The sequence below is a fragment of the Melitaea cinxia genome, chromosome 27 (genome assembly GCF_905220565.1).
Source record: "Melitaea cinxia chromosome 27, ilMelCinx1.1, whole genome shotgun sequence".
NCBI lineage: Eukaryota > Metazoa > Arthropoda > Insecta > Lepidoptera > Nymphalidae > Melitaea > Melitaea cinxia.
Window position 1 is genome coordinate 4,903,643 of NC_059420.1, and position 26,553 is coordinate 4,930,195.

Here is a 26,553-nt window from a genome sequence, read left to right on the forward strand (position 1 = left end):
TTTGTCCTTTTTGGACAAAAAGGGGATACGAAGAGTATGTGGATTACAGATGCTCATGCAAAAAGTATTGTTACGTCTGACATTTTTATTGCGTGGCAACTCTGCAACGGCTCACATCGTGTGGTCCATACCTAATTTGTCGGTCGTCAATGTGAAGTGTTTGTGTAAGCTGTGAGTTCAATAGACAATAGAGTGATGTGAAAGAACGTTTACTATACTATATAAGACAGTGATTTGACGTAATCTTTCTCTTTCCCATTTCTCTTCTCGTCGTGCGCAACAATTGATTTGTAACTATAAATCATTGTGATTTTGCAATACACTATAATTCAGTTTGACATCTTTTATTTTATCTCCAATCTCCATTCTTCAAGTAATCAAGTATCAAATTGCAAGTAGATCATGAAACCATCATCTGGCGCGCGAAACGCCGCGGCCGCCATCTTATGCCGGGCTGTGACGCAGCCAAAGCCTCACCTCGCAACATGAAAAGATAAGTGCCCTATATCCATCCAAACCATGATTCCCAATCCTAATTAATCCTAATCGATCCTAAACCTTTTTCTAAATTCTTTTTCTATTCCCAATCCTAAATCCTAATTCATCCTAATCTCTTAAATCTATATTCGTTTTTTCCTATTTCCATTTTTATTTCACAATTAGCATTCCGCTATTGCAAAATTTACAATGATGAGTTGCCGTACTACATTAAACAAACACGTGTAAAGTACCCGGCAATAAATATTGCACATCGACATGGCAATATTACTATTTCGTAAAGTTTTTTCTTTATATAATGGATGAGGTATTTTTCTCTCGCTCATCGTCTCTAAGTACTCGGTCTACTGTGGGCTTCCGTGGTCAATGTTGGCACAAGTAAACACAATTTATGATATGACCAATTTCTTATAACACAGGAATCACTTAGCAGAAAGGTAGTTATTTTAGTAGAAAGGTACGCAGCATGGAACGCGGGATAGTTATTAGTTAACAGAGCGGAGCTAACTTCTGAGCATTCGATGGATTCACCGTGCGGGTGCCGAGGCCATCGTGTGGCAGAGGGAGTAACTCAGAGCAGTGCCTAGGACTTGCGACCTGGGTGTAGGTTTAAGGAAATCCCCTTTGAGATGTCCATCAACACTCACCTCCACTGCTCGAGTTGTCCGCCCTGCCTAGCCAAATTACAGATCGTTATGTAACAATTAAATCGTTTGCACAAGACCTCGTTTGGAAAGAGACAATCGGCTAATTTCGGCTTCATAGAGCGTTATCTCTGTCGCACACTACCTATATGACTGACAAAACTTCACTGTCAGTCGTTGTTCAAGTGCGATAGAGTGCGGTCGCGTCCAATTCATAATATAAAATTAGTTGTTAACACCCCCAAATTTAAATAATTTAAAGTTGTACTATAACATCTTTAGGAAAAAGAGGGAAACCTTTACGAGGTCAGTCACGCGAAATTATCTACAATGTTTATAAATATTTTGTAACCGAAGCTGACAGATTAAAAAAAAATGAAGATAAAAATGTAAGTTGTTATGTTAAGAAGATTCAAGAGCGAGTTGCAATTGCCACTGGAATTTCAAGAAGAACTTTGAACAATATATTAAATGAAGTTAGTACTGAAACACATTCTGCTGAAATTAATTTCAGTACTCCAAAAAAAAGGGAGACCAAAAAAGCAATTTCGTTTGGATATGGACGATTTTGATTATGATGTTGTTCGAAGAATGGTGTATGATTTTCACTTTTGGTTTAATGAACTGCCAACAATAAAATCATTAAAAGCTAAATTATCTGAAGCTATTAATTACAATGGGTCTGAAAAGACGTTGAGAAAAATACTTCATGAGATGGGATTTCGATTCACTAAAATGGAAGATAATCGAAGTTCTAATGGAAAAGCACAATGTAGGTCTTAAACGAATGGAATACCTTGATAAAATACGCGAATATCGCGAATCAGGAAAAAATATCGTCTACATGGATGAATCCTACATACATACATCCCACACTAAAGGGAAATCTTGGAGTGATGATAAGAAAAAAGGAGTAAAAAAGCCAATTTTAAAAGGTCAACGTTTGATATTAGTTCACGCGGGAAATAAAAAAGGCTTTGTACCCGGTGCCTTTTTAACGTATAAATCCACGGACACTACAGGTGACTATCACAATGAAATGAATAATGATAACTACGAAAAATGGTTGGTTAATCAATTAATTCCAAATAACCCAGAGATTCTGTTCTAGTTATCGACAACGCACCCTATCACAACAAATATGTTGAAAGACCCCCCCACTCAAACACCATTAAACAGGAAATGATCAACTGGTTAAACAGACACGAAATTCCAGTTGATCCAAAATTAACAAAAGCCCATATTTACGCTATTATATGTCAGCACAAGGAGAGGTAAACAGAGTTTTCCGTGGACACAATACTTGCCGAACATGGGCATACTGTGTTGCGATTGCCACCATATCACCCGGAATTCAATCCAATTGAAAATATATGGTCTCAACTGAAAGGCTATGTACCCTCTAGAAATGTAGGTATGGATTTAAACTACAGTAAAAACATTATTGACTGAAAAAGTAAACATGATTGGGGTGAAGAGTGGAAAAAGGTTTGCGATCATGCAATCAAATGTGAGAATGAATATAGAAGCATTCAACACGGTTTAGACAATTACACTGATAGACTAGTGATAAATACGGCTGACAGTGTCAGTCATATAGACCACTTTGAGAGCACAGATAGTGAAATGGAAGTAATGAGGATCAGAATTATTATTATTATTTTTATTAAAATGTCTATGTCTCATTTTAACAATAGGTATAATGGTTATTATTATATACACTACAGCTGTAATTTTAAACATAATGTGAACATTTTTTTTTATTTTTTTATTTTTATTTGACCCCAACCTAAAGCCAACACTTAAAGAAAAAATGGTTTATTTAATACATACAAAGAATAAAAAAAATATCAAAAGAAGAAACTCATAATTGTTTTAACAGCTCCTAATAGATACCGGACTGTTTGTATTTCGTGTGACAGAGATAACGCTCTACGAAGCCGAAATTAGCCGATTGTCTCTTTCCAAAGGTCGATGTGCAATATTTATTGCCGGGTACTTTACATTATGATTTCATTTCAGAGATGAATTTTACCATTCCTACCCTATTCATACATACTATTAGAAAATCGAGCAAGCAAATTCCATAGTCGAGATAGAAAAAAAGAAAAATATTTATCCTTTTTCTCTAATAACTTAAACTCAACATACAACCAACTCGTAGAATTTACAATCTAACAATTATTAGAGGCATTTTATATAGTACAATAAGAGACTTTATCAATTCTTGATACAGCAACGGGGGGACAAAGTAAATAAAAGTGAAAAACTTATAGCATTTAAAACAAGAGTGAAGCATCCAATGTCTCAATGTGCTCTAAACTAACACGTTGCCTGTCCAGAGTACTTTGGATAAGGTTGTCGTAACGTCCAATTTTTTTTTTCGGCCAAACTGTTTCATTTTATGTACTTACAAAGAATTTACAAATGATTTTCAATAAAACTTTTGATTTTACTGAATTTCAGCATTGCATTATTTTTAATGCACGGACGTGGCAACTAGAATACCGTGCATTACAAATAATGCACAGACGTAGTTGCTAGAACATTATGGATTACATAAAATGCACGGACGTTTAATGTAAATTTTTGTTATGTCCATAGACAAATAAATACATTTTTATGAACTTATTATTGCTTTTCGTTCATATCATTGTCAATGTCATTCAAAATTTTCATTGTCATATGTCATAAATGTCATTTTTACCGCTAAAACGAATATTTTCGTTGGTAAACATCATTCGAATTTTTCGTTGGTTCTTGTTATTGTTTTGAAGTGAAAATGCCTCTAAAACATCTATCTGATGAACAAATGCGACGTATTTTGGAAGATAGTGATGGCGAAGATGAATTCTCGCGCCAACTAGAAGATTTGGACTCACACGATGAAGACGATTTACAATCAGGTACATATGTATATAATGCACAAGATATCCCTATGCTTTCGGTGGAGGAAGATCTGATTAGTATTCAACAATTTATTGATATTACTAATACACAGAATGTAAACGCCGCTATTGCACAATCGGGTAACATAACCGCTTCTGCTTCTGATAATGACGAGCTTGAATGCCACCCTGCTAGGTCTCTTTCTCAGCCGGATGAAGTAAATGCTGGTAGTTCTGGTTTGCCTGCTGATGCTTTGCAAATGTCTCCTGCTGATGATTTGCATATGTCTCCTGCTGATTCCATTTTTTCTGCTCCACATATCCCCCAGCTTAGTACTGAATGGCAGAGTGAGATAAGGAATTTGCCACGGCAATTTTTTACTGGTTATAATGAAGGCAAACGCCAGGAACGCTTATTTTCTGGTCAATCTGACTTATGGACGATTTTCACCCACATTTTCGATGAAGACATAATTGAATTTATGGTAGTCGAAACCAACAGATACGCTTTGCAAACCACAGTGAATGATTTGAGGCCCAACAGTCGTCTAAGGAGATGGAAACCAATAACAGGAGATGAAATGAGAAAGTTCTTAGGTGTTTATTTACTGACGGGATTCATACATTTTCCAATGCTCGAAAACTACTGGAAAAAGGACAAATTATATTATCATCCACTTCTTCACGAGATAAATATGTCCTACAATAAATTCGCGCTGATACTGAAATGCTGGCACTTTGTAGATAACGAAGCACCACGTAATGAAGGCGACCGTTTATATAAAATACAGCCACTCATCGACAAACTAACAAAAAACTGGCGAAAAATATTTACCCCCGGAGAATGTATAGTAGTCGACGAGTCGATGGTTGGTTTTAGGGGAAGAATTATTTTTCGAACTTACAACCCACAGAAATCTCATAAGTACGGCACAAAAATTTATAAATTATGTACTGACAGTGGTTATACCTGGAGTTACCGCGTTTATTCTGGTCAAGACGACCAAATAGCTGGATTAGATAAACCGGGGTCAGTTGTTGTTAGTTTGTGCACAGATTTTCTTAAAGAAGGAAGAATCCTGATAACGGACAATTACTACACTAGCATACCTTTAGCAAGGTACCTAAAAGAACAAGGTACTGACTTATGTGGAACAATACGCAAAAACCGTCGAGAACTGCCCCGAGAAGTGGTTCAGCAACGTTTAGAAAAAGGCCAAATTGCTGTGCAGCAGAACAACTTTGCGACCATCCTAAAATGGCATGATAAACGGGATGTGCTTATGTTGTCGACGTGTCACGACCACGAAATGCGAATGTCAACTGGTTTTCGAAGAGTTTTGAAGCCTACTATGGCGCTGACCTACAATGAAGGGAAGAAAGGCATAGACTTGGCTGATCAGCTAGCAAGTTACAATTCGCCGGCGAGGAAAACCTCTGTTTGGTATAAGAAAATTGCTGCGGACCTTGTTTCTATAAGTGTAGTGAATGCCATTCTGATTTATAACGAGTTACACCCACAGTCAAAATTGAAGGTTCTGGATGGTCATCAAATCATTATAAAGAAATTACTTAAGGTTGAAACTGAGAACTTTTCAAGTTCCAGTTCTGCGAGTTCTTTGCGTCCTACAAGTCACAAGTTAACGAAAATACCCAAGAAAGCTAATGGAAAAATTTGGCAAAAACGTTGTGCCAGTTGCTACAAAAAGCTGAAAGAATCCGGATTCACAGCCACTGATGCAAGGAAGAAGACTTCACAAGTTACAACCGAGTGCATTCCATGTAAAAAACCATTTTGCTTACAATGTTATAACGAATCGCACTAATTGCCAGTGGACTTTATTCAAATAATAATGCTTTTCAATAACCCAATTCATGTTACCAATCAATAAAAAAAAATTCGCGGGACATTGGTGTTTTATTATTCCCAATTCACTGCTCATACGTCTGCAAAATATTAAAGACGTAGCTATCACGTCCAATCTACAAAACCCCATTCAAAAAGAATAGACTCGTGCATTATCGATAAAGCACGGACGTCACAGCAGCAGCCAAAAATGCATTATATATAATGCACGGACAGGCAACGTGCTAAGAGTTGCCAACAAAGCAATTGATACTCATTTTTAAATAATTTTTTCACAGTTTTTAATAATAAAATTGATATACCCAATTTAAAGATCTAATAGGATTCACTTATTGTATTGTAATTATAATCAGTAATTCAAGTAATTTTAAACATAAATTGTTGTTTTCTTTTTGGTTAATATAGTCTATTCTCAAAGACAACTTTGTTTGTTTTGGATAACTTCTTCTTTTTCTTGTTTTACTTTGGCTCCCTGAAGGATTTGCCAATATCTAAGTGAAGCTATTCACAGACTCTTCTAAACTTACTGAACAGATATGTATAGGATCAGCTGTCTAGATTCCGAGAGTTAATGTAATTCTGAACTGCAAAATGCCTCCTGCCTCCTAAGTTTTTACCGGAGAAGCTGTGGCTATCTTAGAGGCTCTTTCGCTTATTGAGTCACACCAATTAAACAACTCCGTTATATGCTCGGACTCCAGAAGCTACATGCAGAGTATTTTATATAATCCATTCAAGTCTAAATTTAAGTTCCCTTTTATTCTCAAAATTAGACATCTGCTCCTTAGGTGTCCGGCACAAAACATCCTTGTCGAGATGGCTTGGATTTCGGCTCACAGTGGTATTATAGGGAATGAGAAAGTAGATTTTTTCGCAAAAGAAGCGACAACACAGGTGGCCCCAGCCACTACTAAGTCTATAACCATGACTTGATTTCATTAGCAAGGACACGAATGATGTGTGATTGGTCTGAATTCTAGTCTCACTCAAGTGTAACAAAAGGAAAGTTGTACAACCATTGTGTCAAACCATTGGCTAATACATATTTTTATTTTAATAAGAAATGTACTTAGAAATACTAAATTTATAAATATATCACCGAGACTCATGGGTGGGAATAAAACCTACAGCCTCAGACCAGAAAGCAATTGCTACACCAACTTGATCATAGCACAGTTCCTTCATCTACCAATTTCCGTTATAGTCTGACAAAAACTCCTACAATTTATGTACATTTATAATAATACTCTTTATTCACAACAACAATCAACACAATAACATCTACAAATAAAGAAGTGTACAAAGGCGGTCTTATCGCTAGAAGAGCGACCTCTTCGAGACAACCTTTGGGCATATAGGAGACAGCGTAGCGTATTTATTTATTAATTGTAAGTTTATTTCAAGAGTGTCTCACTCACCAGAAACCAAACAGCTGTGTATATTGAGACTGCTCTGAATCAAATTACTTTGATACAATTAATTTTATTAAATAATTTCAAAACAGATCCTGATGATTCATTTTATATTAAAAAAATTCTAGGCATAGAATGATAGAAATAACAAATTCACAGTATACTAGAAATACTACATTCGTTTATTTTGTAAAGGGAATTTCAGAGACTCCACAAACCTGTATAGACTAACATACCCTTGATTATGACAGAATCTAGACCATAGATAGTAAATGAGAAATTGATAGAAAGACCTGAAAGCAAGTTTAGGGCTCCTTTGCAGTCCCTTGAGATTACCGACAGATAGTATATAGTTTAAACATTGGATACCATATAGCACACAGTAAAAGTAATCACATTGTTATTAGAATTATCAAGGAATTCAAAACATCAAATCAAACATATCTTTAATCAAATAGGCCTCAAAAACACCTTCAAACTATCATTTTGCAAATTAAAATTTTCAAGTGATTATTATCTTTAAAAGTGAAGCTACCATCAGTTCAGAACACAGATTATACCGAGAAGAACTGGCAAGAAACTCTGCAGTTACTTTAAAAACAAGTATAAACTGTGTTTTCATACATATTTGGTAATATCTTGCTTGAAGTACAGTGTCACTAGGTCAAAACATCTTTATCATCTGTGTAATCCTGCACTGAATAATATAATTTTATCTATAAATTTATTTTTAATAGAAACTTTAAATTTATTCTCAGATAATTTAAATATCGTAACATTCCACTGAATTTTATTATACATGCGAATACCATAACCCAAAAAAAGAGACATTTACTTTGCACAATCGAAATTGGAGTTACTGTTTTGTTATTGCTTCTCGCTACACTGTGATTATTACTATTTATATCAAACAAACAATATTCTAGAGAATGTACATTATATTGTTAGAAAAATATAATGTAAAATTTGGAGGCATTATTAATATGTAACCTTGATTAAGACTATCTTTGAGAATTTGGAAGTACAAGTTTTTTGGAGGTACAGTTTTAACTGAGGTAGGGCACAGCAGGAATTTCCTGCTCAAAATCTGGAGCAGCCCGACTGGGGTAGTACCTCGACCTTACAGAAGATCACAGCTAAATAATACTGTTTTCAAGCATTATTGTGTTCCTGTTGATGAGTAAGGTGACCAGAGCTCCTGGGGGATTGGGGATTGGGTCGGCAACGCGCTTGCGATACTTCTGGTGTTGCAGGCGTCTATAAGCTACGGTAATCTCTTAAGGTGAGCCGTATGCTTGTTTGCCAAACTAGTGATATAAAAAAAAAAACAAAATCTTCATACAAACAAATCAACATGTACATATGACAACAAATACATGTAAATATTTATCAAGCAGTAATAAGTGCCAACACAATGTCAACCTTAAAAGAAACTAGCATCCTCTATTTATCACAATCAATGACAATTAAGTTGATTTGATGTAAATGTAGGAAATAAATTAACAAAATAAGTGTAAGTAAATGTATAAGTAAAATAAAGAATGCATGAACTTATACCTCGAAACACAGGGGGAATAAAAGGGGCAACGTGATGTGACATCTCTTTTATCAAAATATTAAAATGAACACAGTATTACCAATAAGCATCTTATAATTTTCAGTAATGGATGTTCTGGTCAAATTAAAAACTACCTCATGATAATTTATTTTTATATCTATTAGTTCATATATTTCGCTTGTTTAAATCTATAAAATACGTATTTCCTATACATGACCACTCTTAACAGCCAAATGATCACAATTTGAAAAATAAACACACCGCAGAAACTCCAGAAGAATGTGAAGACTTAATAAAAACGGCACGCAAACATCCATGACCTTTTGAACTGAAAAGTATCACTCATGACGTGTTTTATTGATCAGAAAAAAGCACTAGAGCCTTATTTTTTAAAAACTTGTAAAGCAACAATTAAAATTAAAGCTGCAAGAATGATTAAAATATATCAAGAATCACATGTGTCTAGGTTAAGGGAGAAGGGACAAGAATCAATGTATGGAAAAAGCGTCCACTCCCTTTTTAACTGAATTTTAGTCCATTGTACAAGGCTCAAATTCCATTAAATCCTAATAAAGCTAAGGATGTCCAGAGATCGAAACATCACATTAAAGAGCAATAACTGTTTTATTCAAGTAGGCTACAAAAGGACTCCCTAAGTCGCAGTTATAAAAAATTAAAATTGAAGAAATAGAATCTAATACGCAGAATCTGTAAAATCAGTATAAAAGTAAAATCTTGCATTAAATATAGCGTCACTGGACCTCATTGGAAGTGAATATTTAATGTTCTAAGGAAAAATAATAGTCTTTGTACCTTAACAAATATAAGGGAGTTATCAAGGTTGAACTAAGTACATCTTCATATGATTTACACCAAAACAACTATATCTACGCCACAAGTCCAGAATATAAATTCTAACGAGAACTAGGTAATTAATTGCTACCTTATATACTCTTTGTACGACGAATCGACGATATACATTCCAATTTGCAAGAATGAAATCAGTTATGTGTAAGAGTGTATTACAAGTGTCAAGTGTATTATGTATTAGGTAGCTATCAGGGCTGCCAGGTGCAAAAAAAGTGTGATCGTACGCCAACTACAAAAAAAATCGTATACCAAGGAAATTTTGAAATAAAAAGATCGTACAGCCTTTTAAGACTAAGTAACTAATTTTTTAATATAAGTTATCAAAATTCACTTAGTTTTAGAAAATAAATGCAATAAAACTATTTGTTACACTCATACAAAATTTTCTGCGGTCATATTTTTTAACAAAAACATTTGTTGACTTAAACTTCGTATAATTTACGTTTCTTCTTATTATAATTGCTTGCCTAATAATGTACCCTTAAGTATCATTGGATAAACTGTTTCTATGTTTTGTTCTAATTAAATTAACTTCGTTGAATGCTCGTTCACAATCTGTACTGTAATGGGGAAAACATAACAAATTTAAAGCAGATTGAGCAATTGTTTTATAATTTTCAAATTGTTTTTTATTTATTTCAAAATGTGTTTTTTTTTTCAAGTCACAATTATTTCCGAAATACAGCCTTTATATGCTATTTCAAAGAGTCATCATTCAAGTAAAAGATCTAGGCACGCATTAGGTAGTTAAGGCAAATCGGTGGATAACGTTTCTTTAATTATGAAATGTTTCCAGGTAATAGGAATATAAAAATCGTACATTTTGCGTACGATCTTAGTCTAGCGATCGTACATGAGTAAAAATACAAAAAAATCGTATGAGTACGATTAAAATCGTACACCTGGCAGCCCTGGTATCTATGATCGTTCGTTATCACCTAGGATGAAGTATGGTTATCACAGAGCACAATACTAATCGTTCATGTTGTTTCGGGTTTGGACCACTGGAAACTGGATTAAAGTCTTTTGAACGAAAGAAAAAATACTTCAAATTTTACGTATAATTGTTGATAATTTAATTTCATATTGTAACGATCCTAATAAATTGTTTAATATAACTTATTTTACTTGACAGCTCTTCCATAGCCTCCTTAGTGGGCAAAGTCTCCACGACGACCACTATATCGGCGACATTCTTGCCGGCCATCATCGTTCCCTTGTAATAATAATAATAATAAATAATCTTTATTGTACACCACAAAGAAACATTACAACAAAAGTGATACATGAAAAGAAAGATGTACAATGGCGGTCTTATCACTAAGAGCGATTTCTTCCAGACAACCTTTGGGCATAGGACATAGCAAGAAAAAGAGAAGCGGTAGGGAAGTGTACAAACAGTTGATAAAGAATTGGCATATAGTTAACAAGCAATATGATATTAACAGAAGTAAATATACATATACACACAATATACATACACATACATATACATAAACAAATATATACATATATACTACATAATATATATATATACATATATATATTTATGGAGCTGATAATGATATTTATGAGGTATTTAGTGACAAAACCTTTTTGTAAGAACCGACTTGACGAACCTCTTCCAGTTGCTAAAATTAATAGCAACAATAATAAATCATAATAAAACTTTATTGGACTTTAAATTTTAACAAATAATATCAAACACACAATTTACTTATGTGGAGATTTGAATAAAAATAAAAAATAAAAACTTAAGAGTATGAACATGTAAGAATGAGGTGATACTGGTTAATAATAATGTAATATAACACGAAATAATTATTTGTTAACAGGGGGAGACTAACTTCTTAGCATTCGATGGATTCACCGTGTGGGTGCTGGATCAATCGTGTGGTGAAGGGAGAAACTCAAAGCAGTTCCTAGGACTTTCGAGCTAGGTGTAGACTTAAGGAGGCCCCTTTGAGATGCTTACCAACGTTCACCTTCTGGACTGCTCGAGTTGCCCGCCCTGCCTTTTTAAATTAGGTATTGGTCGTAATATAATATGTAACACTTAATTCGTTTACAAAAACTAATTGTTGGAAGAGTCTAGGTTAAGCTACTAGCAAGATACAACAAGTGCACCGTGCCAAGCCAGAGCCAAGATTGCCTTAGCCACGGTTGCTCCGGACGTTTTATGCACGTCAGAGTGACTCGAGTAATAAAATAAGTGAGGGTAGGTGAGTATCGAACCATGTGCTAAGTGGCGTAATCGGTGCATCTCTTTTTTATAAATCTTTTGCTAATTACCTACGACAGCACGAGATATAAAAATATTTTTCTATTTATACTATTAGTATAGTAATATTAGTATTACTAATTTTTTAAATACTTCATAAAGGAGATGGGGACTTTTGGGCCAAAATGTAATGAGTAGAGATATTGTTTAAAAAATTGGTCATTTTTTTTATTTTAAAATATAAAATATCAGCTCAATTCTGAATCTAGAAGCGGAGAAAAATAGTTGTCATCAAATAATTTGGGTATCGATTCAACTATAATCGATTACAGAATTTAAAAAGAAAATGTTCGCACCAGTTAATTAACTCAAGATATTTAGATGCACAATTAAAGCTGTAAACAATAAAGAACATTTTAATAACTCCTTAATTTTTAAATAAATATATATAGTTTTTTGCTTCGCATCATTGTCTATGCGCATGCGTAGCGCTCACCTGCCTTAAGATATAAACGTTAAATTTGTTCGAACTATTAAGGAAAGTGGATCTGTTCTAAACTATACTTGAGCAATTATAAATGCAACTTGAGCAGTTTTTTAACACTTTGAGCAATTTAAAATATTGTATACATCAAAAGATATAGGAGTTTGAAATTATTGTTAGATGAATATTTTTCAACGACTTTTTTGATTTTTAATTAAATAATTTAAGGTGAGCAATTTAAAAGGACAACGTAGTTGAATTGAGCGATTGAAAATCTATCGATTAGTATTTTTTTATTACAAGTATCATTATTTTGCAGGCTGGGGTGGGGTAGGTGTTCTTGGCATCAATTGTTGTCTTTGCTTTTTGTATACTTGTATAGGTTATCTGTTAATAACCACAACCAATTAATAACAAAGAGTATATAAGTTAATAACCTCTTTGTTAATAACAGTGAAAACTGCAAATATTATCAGATATAATTTAGCATTAAATCGATGTTTTAAATGTATATTATACTCTTAATAATTTAGTATCAACTATCAAATAATTTTTGGATTTTATAGTACATTTTTGGAATCAATCTTGTTGTGAGTGTGACAGTTCTAAAGGCTTTTTTTTGTTAAACCATTCAATTAATTTTTAATTTTTTATATTTAAGAATATTTGTGATATATTAAGATTTATTTGTAAGTGGATCTCTTTTATTATTAAGCTATATTATATATTTAATGACTTACATACTTTTTACTTACGATAAATGAAATGGCACAGTACTTTGTCCTGGAGATAGAGGTGGTAAATGCTGGCTGAGATCGGGTGCCGTAACTGAGGCACCTGTGCGATGTTCTACTTAGCAGGTACCCAGAGTCTACCGAGTCGTTAATTATTTGTAGAGAAAAAGCTGATCACTGTTCTCTATGATTTTCAAGGGAAGTATATGACTAATTTCATAAAAAAACTCATTTTGCTATTTATAATAGTAACTGTAAAGTTTCTTGCCGATTCTTTTCTGCAGAATCTGCATTCCGAATCGGTGGTAGCTTCAATTTAACTGTAATTAATTAAATAGGACAAATATAATTTTAATTTTTGAAATAAGGGTTCTACAGTGCTTTTGAAGCCCAATTGAATGGAGTACTTATTTAATTTTGTATATGTATCTTTTACTATATGGAGAAAGAGACCTATGCCCAGCTGTGGGATGTTACAGGCTGAATCGATTGATCAATATACAGATGGGTAAGGTTTCATTTAATTAAAATGTAATTTATAAAAAATTAGCTTTAAGTTGATAATGGCTGTTTCTAATTAGCATTGTAACATTTATTACATGTTTTATAATTCCCATTGCTTCGGCCTGTAACATCCCTCTGGGCATATGCCTTTTCCCCCATAAGTACTGCACAAACACCCAAAGCACTGCAAACATCTGTATGGCTAATACAAATGTTTGTCATGTGCGGGGACCGAACCCACAACTGCCAGTGCACAGCCACAAACCAGTGCTGTGACCATTGCGCCAAAATGTCGTTTATATGCTAAATATAATATATTAATGTTGAACATTTAATATTTATTAGACTAACTTAATAATGAAAGAGACACTTAAAATTTTATCTAGATTAAATTTTTTCATTCCTAAATTATCACAGCAACATATAAAACCTACTTTTAAAATTATAGGTGCAAAGTCAAAATTAGGCCAGTTTTCTCCGCTTAACTGATCACTAAGGAGTTTATAACACAATTCACAATTTAGAAGTCACTAATAGCATTGTAATAGATATTTTCTCAAACTACCCTAAAGTGTTTGAAAAGTTAACGACTGCCAGCTCATTGCTGTTTTTAGATTTTAGATTTTAGAATGGTAAAAGTTTATTTTATCAAATTGCTGTATTACTAATGATGTGCAACAGTTGCTCTTTTTTTCTCTTTTTTTTTCTATTACAACTCTAATATTCTTTAGTTTTATTATAAATATTTATTATAAAATTTTATTTTATTTTGTAATTCTCATAAAATTTTAGTTTAATGATGTTCACTTGTTATGATTGTTATTGTATCAGTTTTAGTTTTGTCGTATTTATTTTGATTTTGTTGAATTAATTAAATTTGGTTATTTTTTTTATTCCTAATTTTTATTGTTAATTTTTTAAAGTTATTAGTAGATATATTTATTGGTTTAATTTTTTTATTTAGTATTTGTAGATAGAAACAGATGTTTAACATAATTTTGAAATGAAACACTTTCAAGTAAGCGGTATGTTCCTCTTATTGAAGTAACACTCAATTAGTTTGTACCCTGGTTTAATTATTGTGAATGTATTAGTGTCTACCTTGATGGCTCATTATTATAGATAAATGAAGTAATATTGTTATGGATCAGTATTACTGGTTGTGTTTAAAGTTTATCCTGCATATAAGCTAGTAAGTTATGAATCAGCAGGAGGTAAAACAGACTGTTAGGATCTATTTCTCCCCAATTAATAAATTACGCCGGTTAGATTCACTTTTGTGATTAGAAATAAGTCTTAAATATAGTAGAATTCGATGGTAAAAATGAATAATCACATCATAAATCATAAATCTTTTATATGTTGGATGGACCACCATCTACAGCTGGTGAAACAGGCCCAAATGTGTTTAATTATGATGTATGAAGTTTTAACAATAGAGGTTTGGTTATAAAATTTGTTAATTACAAACATGTGTTATCAAGATGCTTAACTAAATATTTGACAGTTACATTTGTCCTTTATGTATACCGCTTTTATATACTATTTGAAGGAAAAAAGGAGTCAGGTCACACATTTTTTAAAATGTTTTGTTGATTAATTGTTCTTGCTCTCGATGAGTTTTGTCATGTGGTGTAAAAGTATGTTTGAAAAAAGCTGTATAGCCATCTAAATGTTTGCTCAGAAATGAAAAAAACTGACTTCAATTACATTGACTAGTAATACAACATTAAATATATGTCGGCACTTGCGCTGTCGTACGAAATTAGCAAGGAATTTATAAACAACAGATTCATAGCACATCGTTCGATAGTCACCTACCCTCACTCATTATATTACTCGAGTTATTCTGACATGTATAAAACGAACGGTGCACCCGCGACTAAGGCAGTCTTAGCTCTGGCTTGGCACGGTGCACATGTTGTATCCCGCTTGTAGCTTAACCTAGACTCTTTCAATAATTAGGGGAGGGTGGGGGAATTGCGAACACCTAAGGAAAAAATAAAATAAAACGAAACCAAATTAAGTTATCAAAGTTATTTATTAATCAGTCTTTAGTTATACTAATCAACCTTACGTTTTTGTAATCAACAGTTATAAATTTTTGAATTTAAACAAGTTATAATAAAAAAACTAAACATCTGGTGTTCGGGATTACCCCACATGATGTGGGGTAATTACGGATACTGAGCGGGGTAATCCCGGACACAATCTAACTAGCGCAAAAATCACATAAAAAGCCCTTCGAAGTGCTTTCCCCATTTGTGCACTTCTCATGGGCCCATAATCTACATTTATAACACATTATCCAGTCTTCGGTGATTGGTTGTACATATTTTTCGTTACAGATCAGACAAAAATACTCTTCTTCATTCTTCGATTTGACTTTTTTATTATAAATTTTTTTGCATGCATCATTTTCAAATGCTTTCAGATTCTTCACGCATTTATTATTTCTATTTTTACTGTTAATCTTTTCATTGACTTTAATATGCTGTGTTTTCTTTCTTTTTTGTTCTTTTTCTTCTAAAGCATCTTTCATGGGGGTGCTGGTTATTATAATTGAATGCCTCTTTCTAGAAGTATGTCTTGTTTTGAGTTGTGATATTTGGGGAACAGTTACAATTTCCTGAAGTGGAATTGATTCGTCCAACTGAGATACTTGGCTGAATGGCTTTATCAACTGATCTTCAGGTGTTATAGGTCTTTTCTCTTTTGATAATTGTGTTTCCTCATCCTCTGGTGGTTGAACATTTGACGAGGGTATTGAATGAGTCTCAGGCAATGTCGCTTCTATGAATTCTTCATCAAATTTTGTTGTATCTAATGGCCAAATACCAGCTGCCCGGAACCCACTTGCTGCTTTCTCAATATTGCTGATCCGATTGAAGGCTTTAGTGAAAAGTTCAACGACTTCGTACTCAGTAATCCTTTGGCCTACGTTGGATGCCATGTATAAATCACATTCGCGGTTATATGCAGTCTTGAGGGGTCCAAAGTATGTTAAATCCAGAGGTTGCATTCGATGTGACGTATGCGGTGGAAGAGATAACAGTATTTATTATTCCATTCTTGCGACAAAGCAGATAGCAAGCAAGGCTAACGTGACTTTCGTGGTTATCTAAAACAAGTAGAATTGGTTTTTCAACAGATGGCTTTGCATTTGAGATAAAATGATGTAACCAATCAACAAAGAGGTTTTCATTTATCCAATCCAAATCGCTAACTGCTGCTATCATATCAGAATTGCCTCCATGCAACAATTGAGCATTCATTCTTTTCCTCTTAAAAATGAAAAACGGAGGAATATAATTCCCTGAGGCACTGAATGCGCAAACAACTGTTATTGTAGTTCCTTTTTCACCACTAGATATCATACCGACTTGCTTTTGGCCTTTTGAAGCTAGTATCCTGGAATTTCTCTGCACGTTAGAAATGCCGGTTTCATCAACATTATATATGCGATTGGCATCAAATTGATATTTTGTTTGCAGTGATTCCAAGTTATTGAAAAACATTTTCACTTCTGTTTCGTTAAAGGCAGTGATTCTATTAATGGAAGTAGACTCAGGTCTACGAAGTGAAATATTAGGATTTCTTTTCTTGAACGCGTAGAACCAGTCCTTACCTGCCATTTGGGTTTTTTTGTCAAAATTGTGCTTTAAATTATTTACTTCGGCAAATTTGAAGGCTATTTTGCGGACCATCTCAATAGTTAAACCATAAAATTGTTTACTGCATTTCAAAATATGATCCACTAGTTCAACTTCTTGTTCTTGAGAAAATATAGCCTTTCTTCCACTTTTTGGAGTCTTCATACTTTCTTGCTTAAGATAGTCATGTATAGTGCTTTTTGGTACAGAATAAGTAATAGCTGCCTTTCCTATTGAAAGTCTTTTATTTCTCACAGCTTCAATGGCTTTCTCTAAGTCCACTAATTTATATTTAGTCTCTGTCTTTCTTTGGTAATTTCTTGGCATCTGAAATATTAATTTATATTTAATAACAATATCAGAAATAATGTAGTAATTGGGATAAAAAATAATTATTAGGTTTATCAACTATCTCTATACCAAAATACACTTATTTACATATCAGTGAAATATTATATATATATATATATATATATATATATATATATATATATATATATATATATATATATATATATATATATATATAATATGTATACACATAATATGTATTTACAATATTTAATAAAAGTTCAGCACTCAATACAGTTTAGGGGTAACTGCGGACGTTCGTATTTACCCCACCTCAATCGTCCGCCATTAACCGACTCGCCCATAAACCCAATATAAATAATTTTTTTGAGGTTAGAACCATGCGGTGCATGCGTGTTATTCCACAAAAAAATCATCATTGTCCTATATTTTTTGTACAGTAAAAAGCATGCATCCAATTTATAACACAAAAATAAGATGTAATTATTGGAAATTAATCAAGTTAACTTACCTTGAAGCGCGAGAGCCTCCTCACTTTAAGACTTATTGTTTGGCACTGGTTGCAAGATCGACTTACGATTGCGTCATTCAAAATATCTACTGTCCTGTTCTAACACACTTAGACCTGCGCGTCCGCCATTACCCGCCGTCCGTGATTCCCCCACCCTCTCCTAAATTGTGCAAACGAATTAATTGTTAAATAACAATCTATAATTTGGCTAGGCAGTACGGACAACTCGAGCAGTGGAGTTGAGCGTTGATTGGTCTTGACGATTCTTTTTTGCATCAAAGTTATGCCTTTATTACAATAGTCACAGCACTAGCAACCTACATCACCATTTATGTGGCTTTTTTCGGAGGATATTGTTGTAGAATATTTGAGACCTTTGTTGAACACATCTGCTCGACTGAATGATTACTTTGGCACATTTTCTTGAGTATTTGCAATATAGGTTTTAATTTTATGTAAAAGATCATAACCCGGAAAACCTTAACGTGTGTGCACTGAATTGTCATTGAAATGCAAGACCAGGTAGATTTTTTTTGAAAAAATAATTTGGCATTTTTTAAATTATCAACAGTAGACCCACTTCACTTGGCCAATGCATACGTGTATACATTTTGTACCAGTACTAAGCCCATAGTCGAACATACATCGAAAAGCTTTTCTAATTCTAAAATAGAAATTTGAAACGCCTTCAAATGGTTTTTTTTTAATGCTAAATTTATTCAGGTCTTCTGTATCTAATCTGTTCTAATGATTTATTATCGAAAACCCACAAAATATTATGGGTTAAGCGGCGGTTGGCGGTAAAGCTATATTTCCAGTGACTGAGTAGGGATTGGTTGAATTTTTTTCTTCAGATGAACTATTTTTTTCTTTGAGAGAGAGAATTTAGTTTTAGTTCTGTTAGGAGTGGTAGTACAAAAAGATGACGATGATCTTCTTACTCTTCGAGTCGAACTTTCCCTGAATTGGGTTCCAAAATCACTCTCGAAGAAGTAGTGGGCCGTGGGCTAGGTTTCGTTAGTCCATGTCTGTTTTAACTATTTGTTTCATCTTTATTAGCAAGAGAAAAACATTAACTTTAAGTGCCTAATGCGCCAAGTGACACCGACAAAAAGTTGAATGTGTATCATAATCTTTCAGTGTCATTGTCACTGCTGCTGCTTTTATTTCATTATTTCATTCCGGTTCAATAGGAAAGTAGAAATGATTGTCAACTTTGCCACTTCTACGTAAATAGCTAACGTCATATTCGTTATCGTTAAAATTTGTCAGTAATTTTCCAACATAATGCTTGACTAGTTGTGTTCCAACAAATTATACGACTACAAAATAGTTCTCTTTCGGTTTCACGAAGTGATTTAATGTAATTTCATTCTCAGATGTTAAACTATCAGAGGAGGATATCGGGATGTTTTCTAGATCAATCTCCTCATCAGTAAATGGAATTCTTTAAGTTTTATTTGTTTTCATTCTCTTGTAAGGAATTTCTTTTTTTTTGCGACACTTTCAATTTCATTCCTGATAGGTGTATCAGTTGGGCTCAGCTTTTTCCTCTTTCTAGCACGGTTTGACTGTAGTCTCTGGTGTGCTTTTGGATAAGCTCGAAATCTTAGAGGAGAAAGTAGGGTTTGTTGTGTTTGTATGCGATAGTGAGACAAGAGTCAACGATGAGAGAGTTTACGGATCTGTCCGCCCTGTTGGGTGAGAGTGACGGCGCAGATCCGTAGTCTATGTTTAATCTTGTTTTGCTACGCATTGTTGTAACTACGGAACATGTGTCCGATGTTGGACTGTGCGCTGTGGAATTTATGTTCTCAAATTTAGCGTTATGTGAAGTGCAGTTAGCACGTGTATGTAGTCTCCGAGTTTGTTAATACTGATCCGTTTGTTGAGACGTGGATATTGTTGCGGCAGTCCTTGTGGACTTGCCCCTCCTCCGCACAATGCGCGCATCGCTCGGAGGTGGTCTTGCAGTGTGTAGAGGTGTGTCTGAACTGAGTGGCACTGTAAGAATGGGCTAAATTCTTCTATATGTACGCGCTGATGATCAATACTCATCAGGCTTCATTTCTTTAACAATAATAATTTTATAGGGGTGACAACGTAAGTCTTCCGAAATAATGCGACGAACCGTAGATTTGTTCAAATTAAGAAAATCTGCGCGCAAATTCAACGACTATCGAGGGTCTTTCATAACAGAGTGGAGAACGCGGTTTTTTATGCAACTTTGTCGGCAAACAAGCGTACAGCTTACCTGGTGGTAAGAGTATACCGTAGTCTCACATTCCTTGAAAGAAGTATTATTTAGCTGTGATCTTCTGTAACTTCGAGGTACTACCCCAGTCGGACTGCTCCATATTTTGAGCCGGAAATTTCTTGTTGTGCCTTACCTCAGTTAAATTTCCTTCTGTGCCCTACCTTAGTTTCCTGCAGTTGACTTTCGTGCTCGTTTTTGATATCCTTTTGCGCCCAGACGATTTGTCCAGCATTGTATTCCCAGTCTCTTTAAACTTGCATACCCAATGATTAATTAAATTAGCACTTGGCACATGTTTTAAGGTTGTTAAATTAAAATGTGTCCTGTAGAGACGACGAACAATAGTGTAGGAATCGTTGTTTTTATAAAGCGCTTGGGTGATAGTGATTGACCCAAGCTTATTACACGGGTACAATGAGATGGAGGTGAGATGAACACTTAACTTATAGCAGTCCCGCCTGTAAGCATTGAGTTACAGCGAAGAGACCAGTAACATCAGCGTTTCGAAGATGAAATCGAACTGGTGTGGGAGGAGTTGCCAGCCGAACTTTCTCACCTCCCCATCCAGAAAGTCCACATTGGCAGCGTTACTAACGACCATGCTCCAAGGGGCGATGGAAAGGTTCCTGAAGAGGTAAAACCGCGTAGTCAGTAAAGTTTATGTGGCAATATAGGCCACTGTAGGTATTCCTAATCGGTATTAATTGTATCCACTATACATCATGTCATTTTATATTCGAATATTAAAATACTTCGAATACTACAACATAACTGTCTTTATACATAAAGCTTTATAAACGTTAAAAGTGAGACCCATCGAACAATCTACAGCCGCTTCTTGTAATAAAATGGCAAAAAAAAAAACGAAAGGTACGTCTTAAACAGCATGAGTTCCTCGTGCTGACGGTAGACGTTAATGATAACGTCGAGGGTGCGAGGCCGGAGTGCCAGCCGCGCTCGAGTTCGAGCCGATCGGCGTGCGCCGTCAGCGCGGTGTAAAGCATGACGAGCTGGAGCGTGCCGGGCGCCGCTCGGTGGGAGGCCTGCGCTTATACGACTAGGTAGGCCAACATGCATAGGGCCCGCCTGATGGTAAGCGGTGACCGTCGCTTATAGGCGACTGCAGCGCCTGAAGCATCGCAAGCGCTTTGCTGACCCTACCCCCGACCCTCTCCATAAGCTCTGACCACCTTGCCACCACAGGAACAGAACCCAACTGAGAATGCGGACGGTGTTATTTAGCTGTGATCTTCTGTAAGGTTGAGACATTTCCCGAGACGGGCGGCTCTAGACTTCAAGAAGGAGCTTTGAGTTAATATAAATGATATTATATACATATAATATTAATTGTCGAAATAAAGTGATTACATTATCTAGGATCAACACGTAGTAATTACAGTACATTTTAACCTACAACTCCAATCTCTGGGTTACTTTGTGCCCTATCATCTGCTGCCTCTTTCCCAGTATAAATATGAAAACTATAAGCATAACGTATCAAACTAAATACCGACGTTTTCAATGCTTTTACAGCAATCATGATCACGGGAGAAACTAAGATGTAAGAGGTCTCAATATATTTGGCTGCGTTTGGCAGAAAAAAGCGGGGTCGGCTATAGTTATCGGGTACCTGCGGAGGGTGAGGGGAGGGAAGTAGTTATGTGGGTAACCCCCCCAAGCCCCACGTGTCGGAAATGTATAGTTTCTGAGTTATCAAGGTTTTTTTATATGATTTTAACCTCACTTTTTTCGGGTATCCTTTAGTAAAGTTGACGTGGCGAAGGGTTAGTAGTTGGTAGAGGAGAGTGGAAGTGAAACTCTCTGCATTGGAATCTCGCCTATTAGAATACAAACTGTGAAATGCTGTGATACCTGTGATAATGGTTGAAAAAGAGGAATTAGAATCTTTCTGGATGGCATACAAATTAGTTTCTTGAACAATTTTTTCTAAGATGTCATCAGATAGGAAAAACGAAAAGAAACCATACATTGTGTCTAAAGACCCATACTCACCATAATCCAAATTGCCCAAAAAAGGCTATATCATCTTCAGAGATTGTCATACCTTTCTTTTTCTACAGTAATCTTCTCATCATTTGACGCCGAGTTTGCCCGTTACGAACAGCAGGTTCCTGTTCAACTTCTGGGTCTTCTATTATTGGATGATCCTCTTCGCTGGGGTCTACATTCGCACCAAGAGATTCATTTTCAAAAGGATGGTCAACTTTATCCTCTTCAGATTCCGACTCCAAAACTTGAACATGTTGAGCTCGGTCCCTATAAGTCTGCGCCTCTTCATCATTTTCCTCACTTTCGTCTTGTACAGCCCCATCTTCTGATTCATTGCCATATAAGGCAGCTAATCGCGCGTACAAGGCCCCTTCAACCAGCTAACAACCGTGGGTCGGGCGTGCTAGGCCCCTTCACCCTCACTCTGTAGCGTGGCCCGGGCGTACAAGGTCCCTTCAACCAGCTTACTAACCGATAAGAATACAACAGAACGACCGAAAAGAACTAAAATGTCGATGTACCCACCAATCACCACTAAATATTGCAACTAACTTGCACACTTGCTAAAACAGATGTATTATTAGGAGGTGAGCCTATAACTTCAGATATTTTCTGAATAATAGCTTCCATACTGGAAGCGAAGAGAGATATTTCTTCGTTCAATGTAACTAACTAAATTAGTTAAAGTTTGAAAGTGGGGGTGGATCTTATCCCACTTCTGATGTAGTCTTTCGACTGTTGGAAGCTCCTTTTCTATATTTGCAGGGCGCGGGCGTAGGTTATACTCGCACTCTTTACAATATTATGTAGGTAGTACTTAAAAAGATTATAACGAAATTGTAACGTCCACCGAACACGTGTCTATCGTGTGGCGGAGGGAGTAACTCAGAGCAGTGCCTAGGACTTGCGACCCAGGTGTAGGTTTAAGGAGGCCCCCTTTGCGATACGTATCAACGCTCACCTTCACTGCTCGAGTTATCCGCCATAATATGTAACAATTAATTCGTATGCACAAATTAATTATCGAGTCTAGGTTAAGCTACTAGCAGGATACAACAAATGTATCGTGCCAAGCCAGAGCCAAGACTGCCTTAGCGGCGGTTGAATTGTACTCGAGTAATATAACGAATGAGGGTAGTTGACTATCGAACGATGTGCTAGGTGGCGCGATCGTTGCATCTGTTGTTTATAAATTCCTTTCTAATTGCGTATGTCAGCGCTAGTGTTGACAAATGCATTATTTTGATATTAATATTAACACTTTAAAATGATATTAAAAAAAACATACACGATAGGGTTTTCATTTTTTTTTAATATCCTGCATTTATGTCCTTTTCAACAATGTATCATTTGCTATTAAAAAAAAAAAAATGATTAAAAATTTTTACCAAAACATAACGCGCGGTCTTAAATCGCTTACTTAAATAATCACAATTAGTAAGTAAAGTCATGTGTATTTAATAAACAAAACTTAAAAAGGTTTGTGGAGATAATTGGGGGACGCCCAGTCCTAGATGTCTAGGCTATTACGATGCTTAGTGAATTTACGACTTTGACAGTTGTATTTAGGTGCAGTGCCACCTATGTACATTTACTAACATCAGCTTACCTATTAACTTCTGGTCAGCATACATAATTTTCATAACTACAGCAAGCTCTCATCCACCTACCTACCTGACCTCACTTTAGCATTATTTGGCATTAATAGACAATAAATAAAAACAAAACAAAATTAAAAGCAAGGCCTTTATTATAAAAGTTGTTCGAAATTGTTGGCCACCATTTCTAATACAAGCACAGTATCTTATTCTTATTTCCGTCGTCGTAGTGGCCATCAGCATTTCTTGTTTCAAAAGGTCGAATGCATCAATAATCCTCTCTCTTAAATGGTCGCGACTTTGTATTTCTTCCGTATAAACGAGTTCCTTCGCACGTCCCCAGACATAAAAATCAACTGGAGCAAAGTCTGGGGAGCGTGGTGCCATGGTATAGGACCGTCGCGACCAATCCAGGAATTTGGAAATACGTCCTTTAAATATTCCCTAACTGTCAGGCGCCAGTGGGCAGGACATTCGTCATGTTGGAAAATGATAGGCCTATCTTCTATTATTGGCAAATTCCATGTGAGTTCCAGTAAATCATTTTGTAGGAACTCCAAATAATTATCTCCGTTTAAATTGTCTGGTAAGATATGCGGTCCAATCACATTATTTCTAATTACTCCTGCCCACACATTTACTCAGAACTTTCTTTGGAAGCGTGCTTCTTTCTTTAATTTAGGATTTTCACTTTTCGGCGCCCAATGGATGTAGGTTATGTAAGTTGAGTATTCCCTCACGAGTGAATTTAGACTCGTCTGTCCATAAGATACTTTTAAAAAGTTTTCATTTTCAATATCGGTGTGCAAAATTAATCTGCAATATTGCACACGCTGGTGAAAATCATTATCTTCTAGCTCTGTAACAAACAAAATATAGCTTCGATATTTGCAACACGTTTTTACGTCCTCACGAAAAAAAAAAAACAATAGATATCCACTGACACAGGGCAGCTAACAAAAGAAACAACAAACAAAGCACTGGCACTGACACCTGACCTGAAAACTAAGCCCTATTGTAACAAAAGGATTAAATCTTAACGAAAAGGATAATAAATCATGATTCATTGATTTCCTAGTATCTCAAGTTAATAAATTTTTAAAATTTCTTAGAAATAAAGCTTTACTAGTGTAAGGTTATACTAACGGTACAAGCCAAACCCTAGTTATCCATAATACTTTTTTCTTAATTATTTATCAGTATCTCTATCTAATAACTTACTTTAATCATTTACCTTGCACACGGGTGTAATGAAAGGCGTGTTTTCCGTCTGCGCGAAGAACTGACCACACTTTCCATGGACTGATATTGAGTATCTCAGCCACTTTTTTTATACTTGTGGTGGGATCTTCCTCAAATTTTTCGAGTATGCGTTCCTCAACAGCTACATTTGGTTGCCTTTGATTGACATGAAGTTAAATTTTTGTAGACTTCCCGTCTCACGTAAATGTCGATAGGTATTTCCAAAGCTTTGATGACTCGGTAAGCATCTGTTGGGATACAGCTCTTGATAAATAGGTCGGGCTTCGTGACCATTAGAATTGGCCCTTCCATAAACCAATAACATTTCAGCGTATTCTTCGTTGGAAAAAGCGGCCATTTTATTGCGTGTGCGCAGCAAAACTTAAACAAAATAGTTCAACAACTAAACTTAACACAGTCTAACAAAAATTTAACGAATAAATAACGCGTCCAATACAAACTTAACAAGGAAATAACAAGATTTAGGCAAACACTACGAAAGAGCATGCGCACGTTAGTAGAGACTGGCTGACTGAACGAAAGAAAGAGATAAGGAACTTTGTTTCTCTAACGAACGAGACATAAAACTACTTAGCCAATCACAGCATAGGAAACTAGAGGTTTGAATAAAAACATGTTTTTTTTAATGCGCGCTAGAAACTAAGAGACTGATTTGACCTTTTTCTAAATTCGCCTTACCATGTCTTTGATAAACCGTGACGCAAAACCAAGCGTCTAAAGCTGGTTGTAGGATCAGCAAACAAATCGTTTAAAAAGCGTCATCTATTTTTTAACCCGGTTTCTGCTGAAACAGGATTTTTTTAGCCATTTGTGGATTTTTATGTATAAGCCGATTTATAAAGGAATAAGCCCTTTTTAGCTTGTTCTGGATATGTTATGTAAAAGGCTTGTTTAAACTTATAGGATGTGATTATTTGTCTGATTTTAACAAAAATGTCGATGAACCCTTTCTTTTTCTCTACCCTTCTTTAACATTATCGTAAAGGAAAATCTGTTAAAACCAGTAAACAAATGTACCAATTTTCAAATAGGTTAATAAAGTTATTACTTATCATAAATCGTATTGTATAACTGATTGATCTATAAAAAACACTTTTTTATGATACTTTCCTTTCATAAATAGTACGAAGACAGACGTATAAACCTCGTTGTATATTTATTCTCCAATAAAATAGTGCGGATAACTTGTCCTAGCAAGCGCGTACGACAAAATGGCGGAGTTGTCAACTTTTACTCGCGAAAAGTCGATATGGTGGAGTAATCAAATAT

The 26,553-nt window shown here is 35.1% G+C and overlaps 2 protein-coding genes across 2 annotated transcripts; one reads left to right on the forward strand and one right to left on the reverse strand.

Moving 5' to 3' along the window:
• The first annotated feature begins 3,924 nt into the window (after nucleotides 1-3,924).
• On the forward strand, nucleotides 3,925-5,856 carry LOC123666886 (piggyBac transposable element-derived protein 4-like). Its single transcript, XM_045600908.1, has one exon. It carries the CDS (start codon nucleotides 3,925-3,927, stop codon nucleotides 5,854-5,856), a length of 1,932 nt encoding a protein of 643 aa, XP_045456864.1.
• Nucleotides 5,857-16,652: 10,796 nt separating this feature from the next.
• On the reverse strand, nucleotides 16,653-17,315 carry LOC123666887 (MFS-type transporter clz9-like). Its single transcript, XM_045600909.1, has one exon. The coding sequence runs from the start codon at nucleotides 17,313-17,315 to the stop codon at nucleotides 16,653-16,655; it is 663 nt and encodes a 220-aa protein (XP_045456865.1).
• Between the last annotated feature and the right edge of the window lie 9,238 nt (nucleotides 17,316-26,553).